Genomic DNA, 21,237 nt, shown 5'->3' on the forward strand with positions numbered 1-21,237 from the left:
ACGCCGCCCTCACGTGACACCGGAGCGCTCCCGCGGGGGGAGCGGAGTCTGAGAGGCGGCGCCGCAGGGGACGGAGGAACGGGCGCAGTGTTGGGTGTCCTAGCTTTTTCTCCAAGGCCAGCGCGGAGGACGCGATGTCGGGGCTCTTCCGCCCGCTGCTTTTGGCCGCTGGCTGCCTGGCCACGCTCTGCGTGATGACCGCGGCTCAGAACACCACCCTGGCCCCGAAGGAGTCTACACCCTCGGTTCTACCGAGCACCACCACGACAACCCCGGTGCCGCCGCCGACGCTCCCGACGGTCACCACTCCAGCACCAGGTGGGCTCCGGCCCAACGGGCTTTCTGCTCTCGCCCGCGCGCCAGCCCGCCCGCCCGGCCGAGCCGCTCTCCCTGCGGGTGGTGCGCGCGGGGCCGGGGCTGGCCGCGGTCCGGCAACATGGCGGCCCGTCCGTGTCCGGCCGGGGACGGGCCGAGGTGGTCGCGGTTGGGGATCGCCCCGGGGGTAAGGGGCGGCTGAGCCTTAGGGCCGTTGGGCTGTTTACGACCCAACAGTGTCCTGCCCGGAGGTGTTGTTTAAAAGTGCCTCGTGATCTCCAGCCTCAATTCAGGCTCCGAAAAGGGGACGTGGCTTTCTTCCGTGGTGGCGGCAGTGAGGTTGATTATGGGGCGAGGCTACCGCCTCCAAAGTTGGCGATGAGACCGAACTCCCTCTCTCTGGGGTTAGTCGTTTGTCCACCCAGATCTTCTTTTCGAAGGGAGGCTTCTCCCGAAGTTGGCGAAAGAAGGAAAGACGCTGCAGGCTAATGCTCGCTGGTGTCTCAGCGCTAGGTCTGAAAAAATAAGTCGCTTGAGATTTAATTACATCGGTTTGGCGGGTAGGTATGGGATATATTTGAGGCTTGAGCATTTAATTAATTAAAGTTTTGCACTCCGTGCTGTGTGCAAAGGAGAAAAAGTACCCATTCGTGTACCCGGTGCTTCGCATATATGTGTTAGTATTTTAGGCTAAACTAGAAGATAAGTGGTGAAACCTAGGAGGTGGATGGAGATAAAGTAACTACGCCAGAACCGTATGTTTAGTAGATTGTGAGGCTGAGATTGGAACCCAGGTTTGATCGTTTTTCTAAAACTCGATCAGGACCTTTTGTTAAGCTCGGAGACTGGTTGAGGCATACACTGAATCTTACAGCAGAAATTGTCAATGCCGTGACAACACTGCGCGAGAGGAGGGAAGATAAATTTTAGATAAGGTGAAGAACTTCCTTAGATATCTAGAACTTGCAGTCTAGTGTGATTGGTTATCCTAGTTAATATTGGGCAAGGAGTAACTGGCATATAGACCGAAGACTTGCTGAAGTGTAAGAATTTTTACCTTTTTTTTTTTCTTTTTCAGGCCGATTACGTTGTTTTACAATATCTTCTCTAGTTTTTGTATTTTGTAGGAGTTTAATTACATATATAGTAAACTTAATGTTATTTGTTAGATTTAGAAAGATGTAATGGCAAAATTCAAACATCTTTTACTGAAGAAAGGAAATTGCAGTACAATACTGGAGATTCTAACCGCACTATTTCTAAGATGATAGAGCAGAATTTGTTTCGTTTTCCGCTTATTTGGTAGTTTCCTCCTAGAATTTTTTTTGGGGGGGTGGGGAGTGGGGTGGGGTGTGTGTGAGTTTAAAGAGAGGCTTGGAAATATGTTAATTGCATTTGTGTAATTGAAATGAGTGCAAAGGAGATGATTTGTGTTTTATGTTAAGTGGTGGTTGGATAAACTGCAGTCTGAAAGGCAGCAAGTTTAGTTCGTTGTAAGTAACATACACTGTGCTACCCGAATATTCATCATCAAGCACAAAAGATTTTAAACAACTAACATTTTTCATGTGTATACAAACCTCTGAAGAACTTATTTCTACTTTGTGACTCCCTGCCACTCCCCAAAGGGTACAGTATATGTCCCAATCTCTGATAAATATTGAAATGCAATGTTTTTGTGCAGAACTATTTTTTTAGGCACGGGGAAAGCAAATGAGAATGTTTTTTGGAGGCATCTAGCTTCTAGGAAAATGTATAGAGCCTATTTCTATAGTTCATTTGTTTGTCCAGACTTTGAATTGTAGTTAGCTGCCTTTGATGTCCTGTCTCAGAGCCATTTGGCTTAAATTATTGACAAAGACCTTGCTAACTTGTTAAATTATGTGACTGTAGCCCCCTCCAGATGTGTTGTCTCTTACCCTCCCGTCATGGAAAACCCCGGAAAAAGTGGACCATTTATGAATTACCGATCTCAGATTTTTCAGCATAGGCATCATCGGAGCTTGGGTTCAACCTGTAATAAATCTTTATTACTATTAAAAAATTCCAGTTTGCATCTGATGTTTTGGGGCAGTGATTTCCCTGTGTATAGTGTTGTTGGCCTTTTTCCAGTATTTTTCTTTTTAAACAGCCTATTTTCCAGTATTTTTCTTTTTTAAACAGCCTTTTTTCCAGTATTTTTCCAGTATTTTTCTTTTTTAAGGATGCCTCAAGAAACTCTTGAGTGTCTGAAATAGTTGCTGTGCAAAAAGGGGTTGTTTAGATAGGTACCAAGAAATATTGAGCGTTCCCACTAGCTTGTGCTTTTTTCCCCCCTTTCTCTTGAGTTGACCTCTGGCTTCATAAGTTTTTTATAATGATAGGAATTTTTTAGTAAGCCACTTTATAATTTTTTTTTCTGTGTGTGGTTTTAAAAAAACACGTTAGATCTACCCTCTTAATAGATTTTAAGTGTACTGTACAGTATTAACTATAAGCACAGAAGATCGCCAGAATTTTTCATCTTGCTTGAAGCTTTATACTCATTGAACAGCAAGCCTCCATTTCCCCTGTCCCAGCTCCTGGCAACCACCATTTTACTTTCTGCTTCAGACTTTGACCATTTTAGATACTTTATATAAGTGGAATCATGCAGTATTTGTTCTTCTGTGACTGGTTATTTTCACTTAGCATAATGTCCTCAAGGTTCATCCATGTTGTAGTGTATAACAGGATTTCTTTTTTTTTAATGGCTGAATAGTATTCCGTTGTATGTGTATAGCATATTTATCCGTTCATCTGTGGATGGGTTATAAAGTTTTGCCATTTTCCTGCATTAGTAAGTCTGGTACTGTATGTAATACTTGCTGCTGTTTATAAAAGGTAACTAGTACAAACTCAAAATGAGATACCAATTAATTGATTTTATATATTTTAACCCCCACTCTTACCCCCAGAAATCTGTGAAAGCCGCAACAACTGTGTTTCCTGTTTTGATGCTAATGCTGCTAACACTACCTGCTTTTGGATAGAATGTAAAGGTAAGAAACTTTGGGATTGCTTTAATTTTGAGAGTTCAATATTGTTTTGTTCTAACATTTAAAAAATACTGCAAGGTATTCTTGAACACTTGAAAGTTATGTAAAACATTTGGGATGGTGTGCACTATTTATTTTGCAAATCAAATACTTTTCCTTTAAACTTTAACCAATTGCTTAATACTCTCCCTAAAATCTTTTGTTGTCTCCCATGCTCCCCCCTTTAATTTCTTAGACTTGATAATTAAGGCTCAATAGCTTTAAACGGAAGAGAAATTTTAGACCTTTGTGGTTAGGTTAAGTATACTAGTACGCTGAAATTAGCTGTGAAAGAAAGCTGTGGGATTTTCCCCTGAAAACTGTTCCCCAGAAAAATGTTTGAGGCATTTATCTTCTGTAGATGTCCTACTAGATGAACTATAAAGAGACCTCATGAAGCATTGTTGGATACTTAGATATGGGAGAATGAGGTGGGAAGAAGTGACTTTTTTTGTGCTATTGTTAAGTTTTAAAGTTATCTTTGATTGAGGAATAAAGAGCTAGATGGAGATAGTTTGAAATGCCAGTAAGGTTTTTGTTAGAACCACTGGATTACAGCATAAATTATTCTGTTTTCTTAAGGTAAGATGGTTGCATTTTTTTCTTATCAGTAAAACAATCTCTCAGGTTTTTTTTTTATATAAAGAAAAAGCCAAAGCTACATGTTAAGCTTTTTTATTCTTCATTGAAAAATTTAAGAGTTCTGGAAATTGTCACTATGTAACAAAGTTTAAAAGCCTCTTTTAAAATTAAGGTATTAGCTTAAGTTTGAATTAACTTCTTTGTTGTGTAAGGGTCACTTTTCTTTAGCTGATAAAATGGAATTTAAGAGTGTGCGCCTCCCCTCTTGTATGGCAGAGTTGGCAAGTTTTGGAGATTGAATGCCTGCCTTACTGTAGGATATGTTGGGGAAGGCTTTCCCTTGCTGATGTTACAGGTCTTCCCATCCAGGAAAGTGGTTTTAGAAAGTGTAGAAGACTAAAGCAGAGATCTGGAACAGAGATCCCACTGCTGCTGTGGGGCACCTCCAGTGTTTACTAAGCCTTTATTAGTTTCTAAGGACTTCTCCCTACTGACTCAGCCCTCTTGTGGATTCTAGCAACCTTCCTGGTATAGTACCACAATTCTGAGATATACGTGTTTCTGACTTAACTGTTCAGTATGTTCATGTGGATTTTAAAAGGATGTTTGGAGAGATCCTGTGTAATATGTCTAAAACAATGGGAAAAAGATAATAACAAAGTATTTGGTTTATCTGTGGACTTCTAGAGAGTTTATACCTGAGTTCGATTTTTGGAAGCAACTCTGGAGCATAGTAACGAAGTCAGAGATAATGTGAATAATTGATGCTCTTCCCGTCCCCTTCCAATAACAGGTAAAAGCTACTGTTCAGATAATTCAACAGTTAGTGATTGCAAGGTGGTGAACAGCACGGAATTCTGTACTGGTAAGTATTCACATTGGCGTCCGGGAAGAGTGGCCACAAAGAGGTATGGAAGATCATTGCCTCAGGAAGCCTTATTTCAATATTTGGTTTAAAGCATTTCCATAATTCTAATCTCGTTACAAACTTGGATCTGAATAGTATATTCATATTGATTGCTGAAAGGACAGTGTTCTGAGGCTTGGTTTAGTCATTTGCTGGTACATACTGTGGAGTGCTGTAGGTACAGATATCTCCTCCTCTACGTTTTTTTTTTTTAACTCTTCCAGATACTCACTGTATTTTACACCCTCTCTTTATTTGCATTTTACAGGCCTGGACAACCTTGTTCTGGCACTTTCTTGATTATGGTACTGGTGATTATCACAGTCTGAAGCATAGTTTGTGCTATGGTTAAATGAATCCTCTCTGTATTCCTCCATTTTCTGTACTTTGGTTTGGGGAACTTGATTATTTAACCTTTACTCCTTGCCCAGGAAATAGTTTAAAAAAATTCCTAGATGAAAACTGATTTTTCTAACAAGATTATAAATTAATTGGAAAGTCAAACTCCTGATTTGGTGTGTAGATAATAAATAGAATAAAAGATTTTTCTAGAGTGTGTCAGTAACCTTGAAAGACTACCTGTAACTATTTAATTTTGGTAGGGGTTTCCCCATTCCTCTCCCCTCTCCCCATTCCCAACTTGAACTTTGTAACTGAAACTTTCGTTAGTATGAGATCAGTTATACCCAATGTAGAGTCCCTAATATGGTTTAGGTGGTAAATGAACAAACAGTTTTAATATTTATTTTAATGTGTGTGTACCTGTGATTTTATAATGATATTGCTTAGAAGTAAGATTAAGTATAGAATTTTAAAATACATTGAAGAAAAACTGAATAAGTAATTCTACTCATTTGATGTATCAGTTAGAATTAGTTTTGGCTATCAAGGACATAAAACCCCGAATTAGAATGGTTTAATTGATAGATTAATTTGGCTCTCGTGTAAAGTAAATCTGGGTTTCAGTGCAGCTAGAGGGCTAGAGAGGCATCTCTACAACCATTAGAGACCCAGGCTCCTTCTAGGTTTTTACTGTGTCGTTCCTCAGAAATGGCTTTGACCTTATTCTCCAAGGTGAATGCTTATGTTCCAGCCATCAAAATGGTTTTCCTGCCAACAGGAAGAGGAAGGGAAAGTGAGAGACCTCTACCTTACAGATACTTCCTAGCAGTTGCACATGGCTACCTAGCTGCAGGGGAGGCTAAGAAATGTCTTTGCATGGGAGGGTGTCACTAAAAATTGGTGCTATTTCTAAAGAAGGGAAGGCCAATATTGGGACAGAGCAACTATCTACTCCATATGTGGCACTTAAATGAAAACATTGTAAAAGTGGTACTCAGATGACTGCAGGTTGGGAAATAGTGTTACAGATTGTGATATTTTAGACAGCTTTGACTTACATGTTTGTTTGTTTTTTAAATAGTGCCCACTGCCACAGCATTGCCAACCAATTCTACAGGTAATACAAGATAATTGACTCTTTTCCCCCTCTTTTGAAGCTTTTTTTTGATGAATAACTTTAGTAATTAAATATCTAAAAATCATTAGTATGATTTTTAAAATGAGTAGACATAGTCTTGGACTACAATAATTACATTAATGTGTACTATTTGTGACAGTGAAGCATAACTATAGTGTTTCACGTTCATTGAATTTGAGCAGATTTGCCATAGCTTTGTACGTTGAGTCTGCAAACAGCTTTTTGTGCATTTTGTGGAACTCTAAGGAAATATAGACGCCTAAAGGAAATTAATTCTCATCATCCATAGGTACACCAAAAGGTTTTCAGTTCTTCCAGACTTTTCTCTGTGTGTATCTAAATAAATATACTTATTAGGAAATTGGATGATATGCCCATGCAGGTTTGAATTGTTCTCCCTCTTACTGCACACATTGTTGTATGCACTTTACTCATCTACTCTTGGTTGGATAGTTAGGTCATCTTTCATTCTTCATGCAGTGAATATCTTATAGGAAAGTATTTGCTGTCATCTCTGGTAGGATTGATTCAAATAGCATTCTGTGTCAGAGGATATGATTATCTTAAGACTCTTAATACTGATTGCTTCCCAGAAAGATATGCTTTTCATTCCTGTCAACAACTGGAAAGTTTTTTACCACATCTTCAACAGCATTAAATAATATCTCCTTGTATAAATCTTTACCAATTTGATAGTAAGAGTAAATAATTAAAAAACCTCTTCTCCAGGACAAGTACTAGGCTAGAAGATAGGGATATAGGAACACAAGTAAGATAGTATTTTGTCTATTGTAGGAACTATGAAAGGTCAGGAAGCACAGTGTGTTGGGGGATTTGTAGGAAGGTGTGTGTGTTGAGTAATATGTGGTGACAGCTTCCTGGAGATGTTGACTGAGTCTTGAAATTACACTGGTAAAATCTGAGGGGAACTTCCCAAGTGGAGCAGGCTGGTTAGCTCATGTGAAGGAGAGGTAAAAGAGTATAATAAAGTCAGGGAATTGGCATTTGGAGTGTCCACTACAAGGCAAGAACAAGTTAAGCTGGACAGTCAGCAGGTCAAGAGCCAGATTGGGAAGCGCCATTGTATACTTTGCTGGTGGGTTTGAAGCATGATGAGATTTGCATTTTAATAAAATAACTTACTTTAACTGTGTAGAGAGGTGATTGGAAAGAGGCAAGAGTGAACACAAATGAGATATGCTGTTGTAGTAATTCTAGAGAACTAATAGCGGAGGAGTTGCAGATGTATGCAAATTGGCTTAGGAAGTAGAAAGGAAAGCACTTGATGATTGAGGTGATGGGATAACTCTTTGCTACACAGCACAGATAAGTTAACCAGTGTAGGCAGTGGTAGAGTCCACCGGAGCAGCTTTGAGAGAGAACAGGGCTTGAGGACCAAGCTCTTGGGAACAGCAATGTGTAAGAGGTGGGAAGAGGACTGGATAGGAAACTGAGTAGGGATGGGCAGAGAAGTAAGCCCAGAGACGTGTGCCTAAGAAAAACCTGTGTTTGTGTGTGTATGTGTTTTAAGTGTAGTTTTTTAGAGGAAAAAGTGGTCAGATGGTGAAACAAAGCTAAGAACTCATTTTGAAAGACTTTGGCAGTGTTGAGCTAGCTTGTACCGGCTTCTGCTGGCACAGCTCATCCCACCTGTACCCTCGGTGATGCTATGTTGGCAGCTTGAAGTATTGGCTACAATGGGAGTAGTCACTCCATGGAAATCTGCAAATTCTACAGGACGTATTTTGGAGAGCAAACAGTGGTGTGCTCATAAAACCAGAAGTCATTGACAAGGAGGATGTTGTTAAAAGTTGATGAAAGCAGAGATAGTGAAAGAATATGAATTTCCAGAAGGTAGGATATGAACAGAGAGGGGGAGAGGAGGAAATAGTTTCCCCAAAACTATTGTGGGTTGCTTTTCATTTCTTCCTTATGAATCTTGATGTAGTTCTACTTGCTTCACACTGGGTTCTCCTGTGATCTCCTTGAATGTCTTTTGTTTTCTCTCTCTTTGGTTCTGTGAAGTGGAAGGAGGTCATAGCTTGCTTGCAGAAAATGCATCATTTGAGTGGTAATTAGTGGTTGAAGAGCAGCGTTTATAATGGTCTCTTCCGTGTCAGCTGCTGAAGAGAGCAAGTGAGAAATAAAGGAACTGTTAAAGAAACAATGCAAGGAGAATCTGATTTATGTAGATAGGCTTTCAATGGGGTTAATTATATAGTCTTCCACCAGTACAAATAATATAAGTATATAAACATAAATAAAAATATTTATAGGTAACAGTATCTTACAGTAGAATGACTAAATTATATTAGAAATACAGTGGAAAATATATATTAAGTAGAAAACAAACTGTGTTAAATAGTTCCAGTACAGTTTTATTTTTTTGTTGTATATATGTCTAGAAAAATGGCCAGCAGGAAGTAACATGTTTCTCAGAGTGATAGAATCACTTAAATGCTTCTACTGTATTTTCTAAATTTTCTATCACCAGTAGCAGCTTTTATAACCTATGAATTATTTTTTTTAAATGAAAGGAACATAGGGTAGGTCAACAAGGTATTCCCTAAGTAGTGCCTGATTTTGAAAATTTTACCAGTGTAATACTTTGGTCAAAAGTAAAAATATGTAAATGTTTTGCCTATTTCAAAAAATGAATTATTTTTTAAAAAGTGAGGGCAACTTCTACAAATACCCGAAAATTAAACCTCATAGCTCTGCCTTCATTGATTTTGTAGTGGGCTTCTAATGCTTCAGAGATTTAAACCAGTGCAGATTTCAAAAAAAAAAAAAAAATATATATATATATATATATATATATATATGTATATTTTACCGTGTTCAGAGGATGGGTAGTGAGAAACAAATAGCAAATTTGCAAAGTTTTTCCCCTAATGTTATCAGACAAAATTAGTATTTTAAGATGGAAAAGAATTTGATATATGTTTAATTTATGAAGTGTATTTTTTGTTTCACAAAATGTATAAGCAACAAAAACTTTGAAGGGATTGTGAGTCTTAAAATAACCATACCCTGTAATCTAGGAATTCTGTATAAGAATCAGTCCTATCAGAGATGAGATCAAATATTGCCCTGTAAGATGTTCATAGCATGCAGAAATGAAAGATGACCTAACTGTCCAACCAAAAGCTGGACCACGGTGCTTACAGTTAAGAGAGAAAGGGGTACAAATAAATGCGTGTGAACATATCATAGCGTTTACTAATATCTATTAGTAGTATCGATACTATCAGAAGTCTCAATATAGTGCTTTAGTTCCTAAAATGTTTTTACATTCAAACTGATTCTTCCCATGAGTGCATTTCTTTAGAGACACTCATGCAGTATGGTAGATGAGAGCTTACCCTTGGGCTCTTAACATCATTTAGATGGGGAATTATGGCCCCAGGGCACCTGTTCTTTTAAATAAAATTTTTTGGAACACAGCCATGTCCATTCATTTGCTTGTTGTCTTTGACTGCTGGTGCATCACACAGTGCACAAAGTCTAAAATATTTACTGTCTGCCTCATTAAGAAAAGTTTTCCAAGCCCTTGAAATGAAGAAGATAAGCAAATCTTGATACTTACAGAGACTGAATTGTATTTGTTTCTTACCATGACTTATTAATAGTTTTTGTCTTGGAAGCAAGATTATTGGGGAAGAACTTGTAGTTCCCTCACCTAAATACTAATTCTTGCCCTTCTGTATGTCTTTTTGCAACTTTATCCAGGTGTATACATAAATTTTTATACTTAGATATGTACATAGATGTTAACATAGATAGAATTTTATGATTGCTTAATGTTTTAAAATACACTTCAAAGCTAATATTTTGGATGCATAGATATGTTAGTGAACCATTAACTGAGATTTGGCCTTTATTCTCTAAAAAATTTGAAAGTGTGTTGAAGTGGTAGTAGTGTTTCTAAAAGATGCTAGATAATTGAGAAATTTAAGTTTTTAATACATTTTGTTTACATTCCAGCTAAAACCACAACTCTGCCTTCCCCTTCTACAGCTTCCACCACAGCTACTACATCAGGTAATTGAGGTTTTTTTAAACTAACAGTGAGGTAGGATGTGTGTGCAGTGTTGCCTTTTACTATTTCTGCTCTCACTGTCCAATTTTATTAATGAATAGTTATGACTGAAATTCATCTCTTGTATTTGGAGGACCAAGAAAGTAGTCTGTTAAAGCAATAATGACATGTTTGCTGAGAGTCCTCTTCTGGATTTTTAAAGTGTAACCACATTTGGCGTGACATGTTAGAATTAAATGGTAATGGTTTTCCAAAACCCTTTTAGTACAACCTGTAGGTGAAATCTAATTTCTTATAGCTTAAAAATTAAATACTGATTACTGTTAGGGATTGGTTGTGTGCTGTATTAGACCATGACAGTTTGAGTGAAGGTAATATAGCCATCCTTTTTGCTGTGAAGGGTCTAAAAAGCCAAGATCACTACCAAATGTGCACCTCATTCATATTTCTTACCATTTCTTATTTTCCTTTATAACCTTTGATAGTGTGTGTGAAAATTAACTTTTTATTAATTAATGATTTGACGTTATTAACTAAATCATATTTAGGTTATGCCACAGGGCACTGTAGGTACACAGGTTAGGAACCCTTCCCTCCAGCCATATTTATAATACTGTTTTGATTCTCATGAATATTTTATGGTTTTTTTGATCCTTTTGGTTTCATTCTTGTGCTACCTTTCTCTAAATTGCAGCGAAGCCATTCTATCTTCACAAGAAGAAATACGAACAGTTGTAATTAATTTTAAAGCTGGCCAACTTATACAGCCACAGGAACCAGTATATATTTGCTATTCCAGTTAAGAAAATAAAATTTATTTTAAATATAAAATTGCTGGGACTTCCCTGGTGGTCCAGTGGTTAAGAGTCCATGCTTCCACTGCAGGGGGCATGGGTTGGATCCCTGGTCAGGGAACTGAGATCCTGTGCCGTGTGGCACAGCCAAAAATTAAAAAAAAAAGAAAAATTGCTTTTTGTTAAAGTGGATGGTGCTCCACTTGAAACATTTTAGTCTCTGAAAAGGAATTTTTGTTTTGTTTCTTGTTGAAACATTTTACTGCCTGAAAAGGAATTTAAATTTTTGTGCTTTATTTCCTTTGGTAATACTTTTTCATTATAAAATTTGCAGAGTAAAATTTAAATGCCTTTAATGATGAGTTCTGCTTGTTAGAATTACAAATTGCAGATTTATAAGATTATAATTGTAGATTATTAAGATTATTTTTGTAATTTGAAAAAGTAATCAAATTTTTATTTACCTTATATATTTAGTAAAATGCAAAAGTTGTATAAATTTTAAACACAAATATTAATATTTACTTTAGCAATTAACTAAAATATGTAGTCTGAAGAAACCAAGTTTTAAAAGTGCTTGACATGTTTCCAGGGCATAATGTGCCAGGAGAGTCATTTTTGTCATTTTCATATTTGAAATTATATAGCAGCATTGACCATTTGATGTTGCTGGATAGAATGAAGAACGGGATTGATAAATGGTTGTCTTCCTCAATTAGGAAGCTGTAAAGACTTGACACAAGAGGAAATACTTTATAGAATTTAACACATGGCAAAAAAGAAGCTCAGGTGAGTCTTGAAATTATCATAGAGGATCATGAGACTTATTAAGTGTTATTTCTTTCATTTCATTTAACAGGTACAACTAATACCACTTTAACTCCGACTTCACAACCTGCGCGGAAGTCTACGTTTGATGCAGCCAGTTTCATTGGAGGAATTGTCCTTGTCTTGGGTGTGCAGGCTGTAATTTTCTTTCTCTATAAATTCTGCAAATCTAAAGAACGAAACTACCACACTCTGTAAACAGACCCGCTAAATTAACAAGGACTGGTGTGTAACTCACTGAAACCAAAATATTATCTTTCAAGATGTCCCACATGGAAGACGCTATTCTAGGATCTTTAATTTTTCAAAGGATGCATATAGGAGCATCGCCCTTGAAGAAAAATCAGTTAAATCTATTTGCTCAACGGGAATATTTAAAATATTCTGCATGAATCCTTGTGGCTGTCTTCTTTTATTTTAAATGGCTGCTGCTGTGGGATTATGTTCTCTCTTCTTGACATGCCAAATGTAACTCTGTAAGTGATGGAAAACATTGTCCTGCTCAGACAACCTCATGACTCTTTTGGCAATTTACATGTAGTCATTTTAAAGCCTGAAAGCTGCATTTTTTCATCCTAACTCAGGATGTAGTTTAGTGACCAGAATTGAGAAGAATGTGCCAAATGAGCATCAGTCAGGTGGATTTTGGGCTGTCATTGCAAAAGTGGAATAAATTTATAAATTTAGTATCCTTAGAGTAAAATTTTGTGCTTGATAAGTTATTTTTTCTACATTAGAAAAAAGATGCCACACAGGGAATTACATTCCAGATTTAAAGAAATGAATGGAAAGGATACAAAACAAAGTGTAGCAGGTTATTGTTCATACTTGTAAAGCACCTTATATCATTGAGAAAATAAAGAACAGTGCCTTAAAAGACTGAAAGGTAGACTGTAACTTAAAATGTTGGTGATTTGTTCTTTCACATTAATGAAGGGAAAGGTTGGTCTGAGGATGTAACTGTTGATGTGAGCAGTAGTAAACCTGCTTTTAGATACCATACTGTTAGTATTTAATTGAAAACGTACCTACTTTATTTCAAGCCTGAGTAACTTAAAGGATGTTATACAAAGTCAAAAGCCTTCATCTATTGAATCTCCCAGCATTTTGCTTATGGCTGTTAAAAAGTATAGAGATAAAGTTGATTTAATTATATTTTCCTTTGTACTTCAAAAAATTATCCTAAAACTGTTGTACCTTAAAAGGATTTCCACAAAGCTTTCTGGAAAAGTAACTTCTGTAAGGCAAGAAAGAAAGAAGTTGTTTTAGAATCATTTATTAACTCTTTAAATGAGACAATCATTTTAAGTTTTGAGACAGCAAATGTGAGCAGTGTAATTTCAGAAAAAATTTTAGTTGATCAGATTACTGTAGATTTTTAAAGATGATTGCCCTGGATAAACAGGTTGTACTTTTTCTCCTTTTCCATCCTGTCTTCTTCTCAGTTTCAATTGCTGTAGTATAATAAGCATGCATACTTTTATTTCTTTAGCTTCCTTATGAAGCACTAGTTTTTTCAGGTTTAGAGGGATACTTCTTCCCTGCCTTTGACACATTGGATTAGTTCAGAGGCTTAAGTCAGTTTAAAATGAGCTTTTGCTTTTCTAGGTCATTAAGGTTTTTTGTTTTAGTTTCTTTAGCCTATAGTGGCTGTGTTTAGCACTTGGTTTTCAATATTTTTTAGTAAGAAATGACAAGTTGCTTTGGTCCATTTCATAAGCCAAAATTCCTTACATTTAGATAATTAAAGGTTCTTAAAATGAAGATTTACTGTTTCTTCTTTACTTGCTGGTACAGCTAAAGTTTGTTTTACTTGCACATTGGTACATATACCTAATGTTTTCAAGTGCCTTAATTGTTTAAAATCTCTGGCTTCAAAGGTTTTTGGGGAAAGGTAGGCTTACCTCACATTTTTGTTTCCCTCAGTAGTAATATTTTAGGTACCTCACAAAAAATTTTATTATGGTGCCATGGCTATTAGTTTTTAGTGAGTGCTTTAAGATACAAGATTCAGTTGAAAATATACAGAATTTCCATTCTCCCAAAGTGGTAAAAATTAGCTACAATGGTATAATTGTCATTTACCTAGATAGGAATACCTTGCCACACATTAATGTTAACACTATAGCTATTTTTGTGAAAATATAGCTGATGAAGCCTCACATCTTCTGTAATTTTGAATACTGCTCTAACAGAATCATAATATGGAATTAGATTTTACAAAAAGAGCTCTTACAACAGAACTCACAGGCTTTTCCCCTCTTCCTTTAGCAGTTTAGTATCTTGGGCCATTAATAATTTTTGGGTTCTTTTTAATCCAGAAGGTATATAGAAACCTTTTCAGATTTTTCATCTGATTTGTTCATTCAGATTGTAGTTCTATTAAAATCCCTTATTTTACCTTACAGATATTTGTTGCACAAACACTGCTGTATTTAGAAATTTCTATTTCAGTTCATTAAAAACTGCAAAACCAATCTGTATCATGTACCAAACTGATTTAAAATAAATCTACATGTTTGTTGGATTAATCTGCTCTTTTTTATTAACTAAAGTATGTTTTTATATTTTGATTATGAAGTTTGATGCTAGTGAGTTTACCTTAGTCTGTTGGGGGATGGCTTGTCTCCTCAGTTTTTCATTGCTCCTGAAGACTAGCAGATAGTAACTAAGGGACGTATTCATCAGTGGAGAACAGAGCCTTAGAAATGATAGTTGGAGGGAGGACTTGGTATGCCTGTGGGATTGACATGCAAGTTGATCTTCCTCAAATCATTAGAAATCATCTACTTATGTGCTAGTTAAGCAAGTATTTATGAGAATACCATCTGTTGTTAGATATCTGAAAGCTTGTTTGTGACTTTCTGCCTTATTCAGATTGCATATAAAGTAAAATTGGGTTTTTGTTCAGAGTCTTTGGTATAAATATCTAGGACCAAGCCACATGCTGGTATGTGAAATCTGGTTCTTTAGGCCCATGTTTGGGGCAACATTATATTCTATATTAAATCACAGAACTTGGACTAAGAAGAGAGAATAAATACTCACCTATCAGCCTTAAAACCCAGAAGAGTGGATTGAAGGCTCCCAAAAACATTGCTAGAGAAAAATTGTTATTTTGATAAGAATGGTGTTCACAATAGGTTTTTTTCTTGTTTTTTTTTTTTTTTTTTGATGATAATGAAAAGTCCTGTGTATTTCCCCATGTAGTTAACCATCCCTGTGCTTTTCCTTAATTTGTGTAGATAACCTGTTGCTGGTGGTATCTACCTTCTGCCTAAAGGATGTCCTTTAACCTTGAACATTTCTAGTTTTGATGGTACAGGTATTGTTGAGGAATTCTTCCAGTTTTTGTGTGTCTGCTTTCGTTTTTGAAAGACGTTTTCACTGGATATAGAATTCTAGGTTGACATTTTTGCTTTTAGCCCTTTAATGATGTTGATCCAACATCTCACATGCATCGTGTCCTATGAGAAATCTCATCTTTATCTTTTGTTTCTCAGTACATGTTTTTTTTTCCCCTCTTTTTAAAGATTTTTCTCCTTATCACTCATTTTGAGCATTTTGATTGTGATGTGCTATGCTGCAGTTTTCTTTGTTTCTTGTGGTTGAGGTTTGTTGAGTTTCTATGGTTCTTCGTCACATTTGGAAAACTTTCAGCTATTATTTTGTCAGGTATCTTTTTCTGTCCCTTTCCATTCTCTGTGTTGGAGACTAATTACACAGAGGCTGCTAGAAGGTGACTTACAGTTTACCCATGCACTGTTCAGGTTTTTAAAAAATCTTTTTCTATTTCATGTCAGATTATTACCACCTTCAAGTTCACTAACAACTTCCGCTATGTCTGATCTGTTGTTAATCTTACCCAGTGTGTTTTTCATTTCAGGTGTCGTCACTTTTAAAAGTTCAATTTGGGTGTTTTTCATGTTTCTACATGTTCCATCTTTACTTTTTGAACATATAACAGCTTTTAACATCTGGGTCAGTTTCTGTTCATTGACTTTTTTTTTCCCCCCCTCATTATGGGTCATATTTTCCTACTTCTTTGTAGGCTTGGTAATTTTTTATTGCATGCCAGACATAAATTTTAACTTGTTGGATGCCGGTTATTTTTGTTCTGGGACATAGTTGAAAACTATGAAAACAGTTGGATCCTTTCAGGTCTTGCTTTTAAGCTTTGTTAGGTGAGACCAGAGCATTTGTTCTAGGGCTAATTGTTCCCCAGTTCTGTGTACGTAGTGCCCCCTGGATTAAGAGGCTTTCTGGTCTGGGCTAGTGGAAACAGCCTCTATTCCTAGACTTGTGTGCATTCCAGGTACTGTTTCCTCTAAACCTTTCCCCAGCCTTGGGTAGTTTCCTCATGTACATGTGCTGACCAATACATTGCTGAATACTTGAGGGGAGGGGTGCCCTCTGCAAATCTCTGGAGTTCCATTTTGTGTAGTTCTCTCCTCCCTGGTCCTCTGCCCTGGGAACTCCATCTCCCTTCGTCTCCCTTAACTTTCAGCTCCATCTCCTCAACTCAGGAAGTCCACTGAGCTCTGCCTGGTTGTTTCCTTCCTGCATCATGGCTTAGAAATTCAAGGCAGTAAGCTGGGTCGGTGGTTTTCTTTCCTTCGGGGATCACTATCCTCCTTTGCCTAAAGTCCAATGTATTGAAAACCACTGTTTAATGTGTTTTGTCTAGTTTTTCATTTGTTTCAGGGTATATCCAGTCTCTTATTTCATCTTGGCTGGAAGAAAAAGTTCAAGATAGGACTTTAGTTTTAATTTTTAATTATTTAAGTAATAAATACATTTTTTTTTTTCTTGAACTATTACAGGTAAAGTCTGCTTTGACCATCCCTAGCCCCTTCCCCTTCCTTGCCCTCCTCCACTTTCCAGAGGTAATTACTAGAATTGGTTTGGTGTTAAACTCTTCCCCTCAGCAATTTATATACAGATAACTAAATGTACCCTTAAAAAAATATATGATGTAGATTTTAATTTTAACATTATCCTGCAACTTTTTTCCACTCATTAGCTATACCAAATTCTTAAATTCTCTGTTGGTATATGTAGTGTGAATATTTTAAGTATCTACCTATTGAAGCACAATTAGGTTGTTTGTAATTTGTAGTTTTTACTGTTTTCTAAAGAATATCTTTGTACCTGTCACCTTGTTTATGTATGAATATTTCTCTAGAGTAAACATGGAGAAGTGAACAGCTACGTCACAGGGTTTCCACTTTAAAAATTTTAACACACTGAGATTGCCTTCCAGTCCCCACCAGCAGATATCAGAATGTTTTGTGTCCTTACCTTGATATTGGCAAAGTTAAATTTTAATATTCCGGTAAGTAGAATGATTTATTTGGTGACTATAATTAATTTGTACTTCCTCTGTGAATTGCCTGTTTTTCTATCGTCTTAACATTTTGTAGATTTTTTAATCTTAAAATATGCTGGGTGCTAACCTATGGTCAGTGGACTTTCTTCAATCACTATTTTCAAGTCTTTGATTTTGGTGTCTGTTTCAGCAGGAGACAGAAGCCACATAATATGAACAGGAAGATTTGACAGAAGTATTAACTGTAGGAGTAGATTGGAGTGATGGGGCATATTATCTGTAATGTTTTAAGAAATAAAAATCTGCAAAGCAGTAAAGAGAATAGCAAATCTAGGGAATAGCCACTATCTGTTCCTTGTGGCTGGATTCCAGAAATCAAGATACAACTGTGGCTCTTGGGATGAAGCTTGTGAGAGCTGTAAATCCCTTGGCGATGGTGCCAGGGAAGCTATCCATGAGGAGATACTACACCAGTGGCAGTCTGTGAAGTCATCCAACAGGGGGTACAGGGTAAGGTGACACTGTACTGCTAAGCTATATGCACTGCTAGAGCTGGGCACTGTAAGAATCTGCCCAGAACCAGGAAGAGGAGTCCCTCCAGTACCTTCTACTGACAAAACATGCCACCTAGCAAAAGAAGTATTCATATGGCCCAGCTCCATTTTCACCATAATAATGGATGGAGCAGGCAACAAGGGGTAGATTCAAAGCCCTTGTTTCTAAATTTATGAACTTCCACTATACGATATTTCTTTTGCCCTTTGTCAGAACCTCAGTTGGTCAGGGTTCTTCACTTGGTGGAGTGACCCAAATATTCATTACCAAAGGTTCTGAATCCTCTAATTGTCCTACCTGTTTTGGTCGCTGTCATTTTTCATTAACCTTTTCTGTTTCTCCGGTACCCAGAGAATCCCCTGTGTTCCAGATATAGTCCTTGCCTCAATTATGTACCAGCAATACAACCTCCCTTTGGTGATCAGAATTGATCATTCCAGCCAGTGTAGTAAAACCTTTTGCTGCGTATTGGTTTCGTGGCAAAAGAATCCTGGCCAAGCGGCAGTCTCATCTTAGATCAGTAGGCCCATTGTTGTGTCCCTAGTTGAAGCATCCCTTGGAAACTAAGACCTCCAAACCAGCCCAGTTCGAGATTGCTGGGATGAGAAGTATAATCGTGAGAGGAGCCATTCCCTTTGCCACCCCTTGATCTTGGACCCATATACTCCATCTCAAGCCAGATGCTACCTTTAAGACAGAATTCCATCCTTGCAGGGTGGTGTCTCCCAACTGTTACGCACGAATACTCGGTGAGCTGTTGCACCTTTCAATTAGACCAGCCACTTCTGGGTGTGGGGGTATGTTAATTTCATGAGCTCACTGCAGCATTTCCTTTATTGTGAAGTTGTTTCCTTGGTTAGAAGAAATGCTATAGGAAATGCCATGACGGTGGGTAAGGCATTCTGTGAGTATATGACATGGGTCAGGTGGTAATGCTGAAAGAAGCATTATGGACAGGAAGGCAATCCATGTCCAGAATCCATGTCTGTTTTAGTGAAGTTGAATCTCTGCCCCATCTATGATAGAAGGGGTCTGATGTAATCAAACTGCCACCAGGTGGATGACTGTCACCCATGGGGTTGGTGCCGTACTGTGGCCTTAGTATTCGTCTCAGCTCTTGACAGATTAGGCACTTGTCAGTAGTGCATGCCAGCCTTAGGAAGGGGACGTCTATGTTGTTGAGCCCATTCAAAGCCTCTGGCCCTGCCACCAATGCTATATTGTTCATGGGCGCAGTGAGCAAGCACTAGGGTAGGTGGGGAATGAGGTTGACTGACACCCACAGAGTACATTATTTTTTGTCCACTGGATTAATAAGAGCCTCCTCTGCTGTGGATGACCTTTGCTGGACATTGACATGGGACACAAATATCTTCACAGTGTGTGACCATTCTCAGAGGTCCATCCACATCCCTCTTCCCAGACTTCCTTATCACCAGACTTTCAATCCTGTTTCCTCCTAGTCCTTGGATAACCAAAGCATCAGCCCATGAATCAGTATAGATCTGTAGCTGTGGTCATCTCTCATTCAGACATAACGGACAACCAAATGTACTCTCAAAGTTCTGCTCACAGGGAGGATTTTATTTCACCATTGTCCTTCAGGTCCACCCCGGTGCTACAGATGTCCACTTTTGGGTGGAACCAACATATGCAGACCTATCTATAAAGCAGGCTTGATTTTTTTTTTTTTTTCTTTTTTGGCCAGCTAGTTGTTAGAGCACCTCAGGTCAGAGGTATGGATTGAGAGAGAAGAGGCAATGGGAGTTGGTATTGAGCCACGTGTTCAAGAACACTATTTTTATCTTGCAGACCAGCTCAAGCAAGCTAAGTCTATTGTATACCATTTCCATTGATGATAGATTGCTGCTGTGCATGCTCAAGTTTATGACTAAGTGGGTCCTACAACACCCAAATCATGATGGGAAGCTCGGGCTACATGATCACCTAATCTCCCTTGGTTAGACATTCAGTCTCTACCAAGGTGCAAAAGGAGAATAGTTATCTTCAGAAGAGGGCAAAGATTTGCTCCAAAATCCTAGGGGTCTGCCCTGTGATTCTACTGGTGCTTGACAGAAGCTCCATGCTGTGTCCCTATATTCCTGGACACTTAGTATCATTGGCTCTGTTGGATCATAGGACCTAAATGGCAGAGCAGCTTATACTTTAACTCAAATTCACAACAGGGCCTTCCTGAGTGATTTCCTACTCAAAATTGGTAGTCTTATGGGTGACTCTCTAGGTTGGTTGAAGTAGCACACTCAAATATAGTATATGTTTGCCTTTAAAATCCAAAAAGGCCTACTTAGCATCATACCTCTTTTTTCATGGTAACATACTGTGAGATGAAGCAATATGTCTTTCATCCTGGGGGTTCATCATGCTCTAAACCCCCAGAAACTTTGTTGCAGTTAAGTTTTGTAGGATTTATCTTTCACCCTCTAGTTCTTACGAGTCTTACTAAGGCACCTAAGTACTTAATACTTCCTGCTCATCGTATCCAATCAGCGTAATTTTGTCAATGTAGTGGATCAGTGTGATGTTTGTGGAATATTATGATGCTCTAGGTCTCTATGAACTATATCATGACAGAGCAGGAGAACTGACGAAGCCTTGAGGCAAGAATTTGAAGGTATATTATGGCCCTTCCAGGTAAAAGCAAACTGCCTCTTGTGGTCCTTGCAATTTGATATGGAGCAAAAGGCATTATAACAGCATAACAAGTGCCAAGGGCATACTCATTTGCCCCAGTAAAGATACTGCATCTGGAATCACAGCAAGATCCTTTTTGACCCAGCTCCTACAGAAATGGAAACAAAAACAAAAACAAACAAATGGGACCTAATGAAACGTAAAAGCTTTTGCACAGCAAAGGAAACCATAAACAAGACCAAAAGACAACCCTGAGAATGGGAGAAAATATTTGCAAATGAAGCAACTGACAAAGGATTAATCTCCAAGATTAATGTAAGCAGCTCATGCAGCTCAATAACAAAAAAACAAACAACCCAATCCAAAAATGGGCAGAAGACCTAAATAGACATTTCTCCAAAGAAGATATACAGATTGCCAACAAACACATGAAAGAATGCTCAACATCATTAATCATTAGAGAAATGCAAATCAAAACTACAATGAGATATCATCTCTCACCGGTCAGAATGGCCATCATCAAAAAATCCAGAAACAATAAATGCTGGAGAGGGTGTGGAGAAAAGGGAACACTCTTGCACTGTTGGTGGGAATGTAAATTGATACAGCCATTATGGAGAACAGTATGGAGGTTCCTTAAAAAACTAAAAATATTACTACCATATGACCCAGCAATCCCACTACTGGGCATATACCC

At 37.9% G+C, this 21,237-nt stretch overlaps 2 protein-coding genes across 2 annotated transcripts in view; one reads left to right on the forward strand and one right to left on the reverse strand.

Annotated features, from left to right (window-relative positions):
* The first annotated feature begins 22 nt into the window (after window positions 1-22).
* On the forward strand, window positions 23-14,531 carry CD164 (CD164 molecule). The gene is made up of 6 exons (XM_082475464.1): window positions 23-318; window positions 3,252-3,335; window positions 4,747-4,818; window positions 6,284-6,319; window positions 10,328-10,384; window positions 12,036-14,531. Exons 1-6 carry the CDS (start codon window positions 135-137, stop codon window positions 12,200-12,202), a joined length of 600 nt encoding a protein of 199 aa, XP_082331590.1. The 5' UTR covers window positions 23-134; the 3' UTR covers window positions 12,203-14,531.
* LOC309667344 (uncharacterized protein) overlaps window positions 14,397-21,237 on the reverse strand; it is a 180,913-nt gene continuing 174,072 nt past the window's right edge. The window contains 1 exon segment of the mRNA XM_082475725.1: window positions 14,397-20,688. The gene's annotated coding sequence lies outside the window, so the exon portion shown is untranslated.

Source organism: Balaenoptera physalus (assembly GCF_965194825.1).
Source record: "Balaenoptera physalus genome assembly, chromosome: 9".
In the NCBI taxonomy this organism is placed as follows: domain Eukaryota; kingdom Metazoa; phylum Chordata; class Mammalia; order Artiodactyla; family Balaenopteridae; genus Balaenoptera; species Balaenoptera physalus.

What these genes read in the sequence shown, in the direction of transcription:
- CD164 (XM_082475464.1), top strand. Translation starts at nt 135, where the DNA reads ATGTCGGGGCTCTTCCGCCCGCTGCTTTTGGCCGCTGGCTGCCTGGCC. An exon ending in ATTGCCAACCAATTCTACAG is followed by an intron (nt 6,320 to 10,327) that starts GTAATACAAGAT and finishes TTTACATTCCAG; the next exon opens with CTAAAACCACAACTCTGCCT. An exon ending in CACCACAGCTACTACATCAG is followed by an intron (nt 10,385 to 12,035) that starts GTAATTGAGGTT and finishes TTCATTTAACAG; the next exon opens with GTACAACTAATACCACTTTA.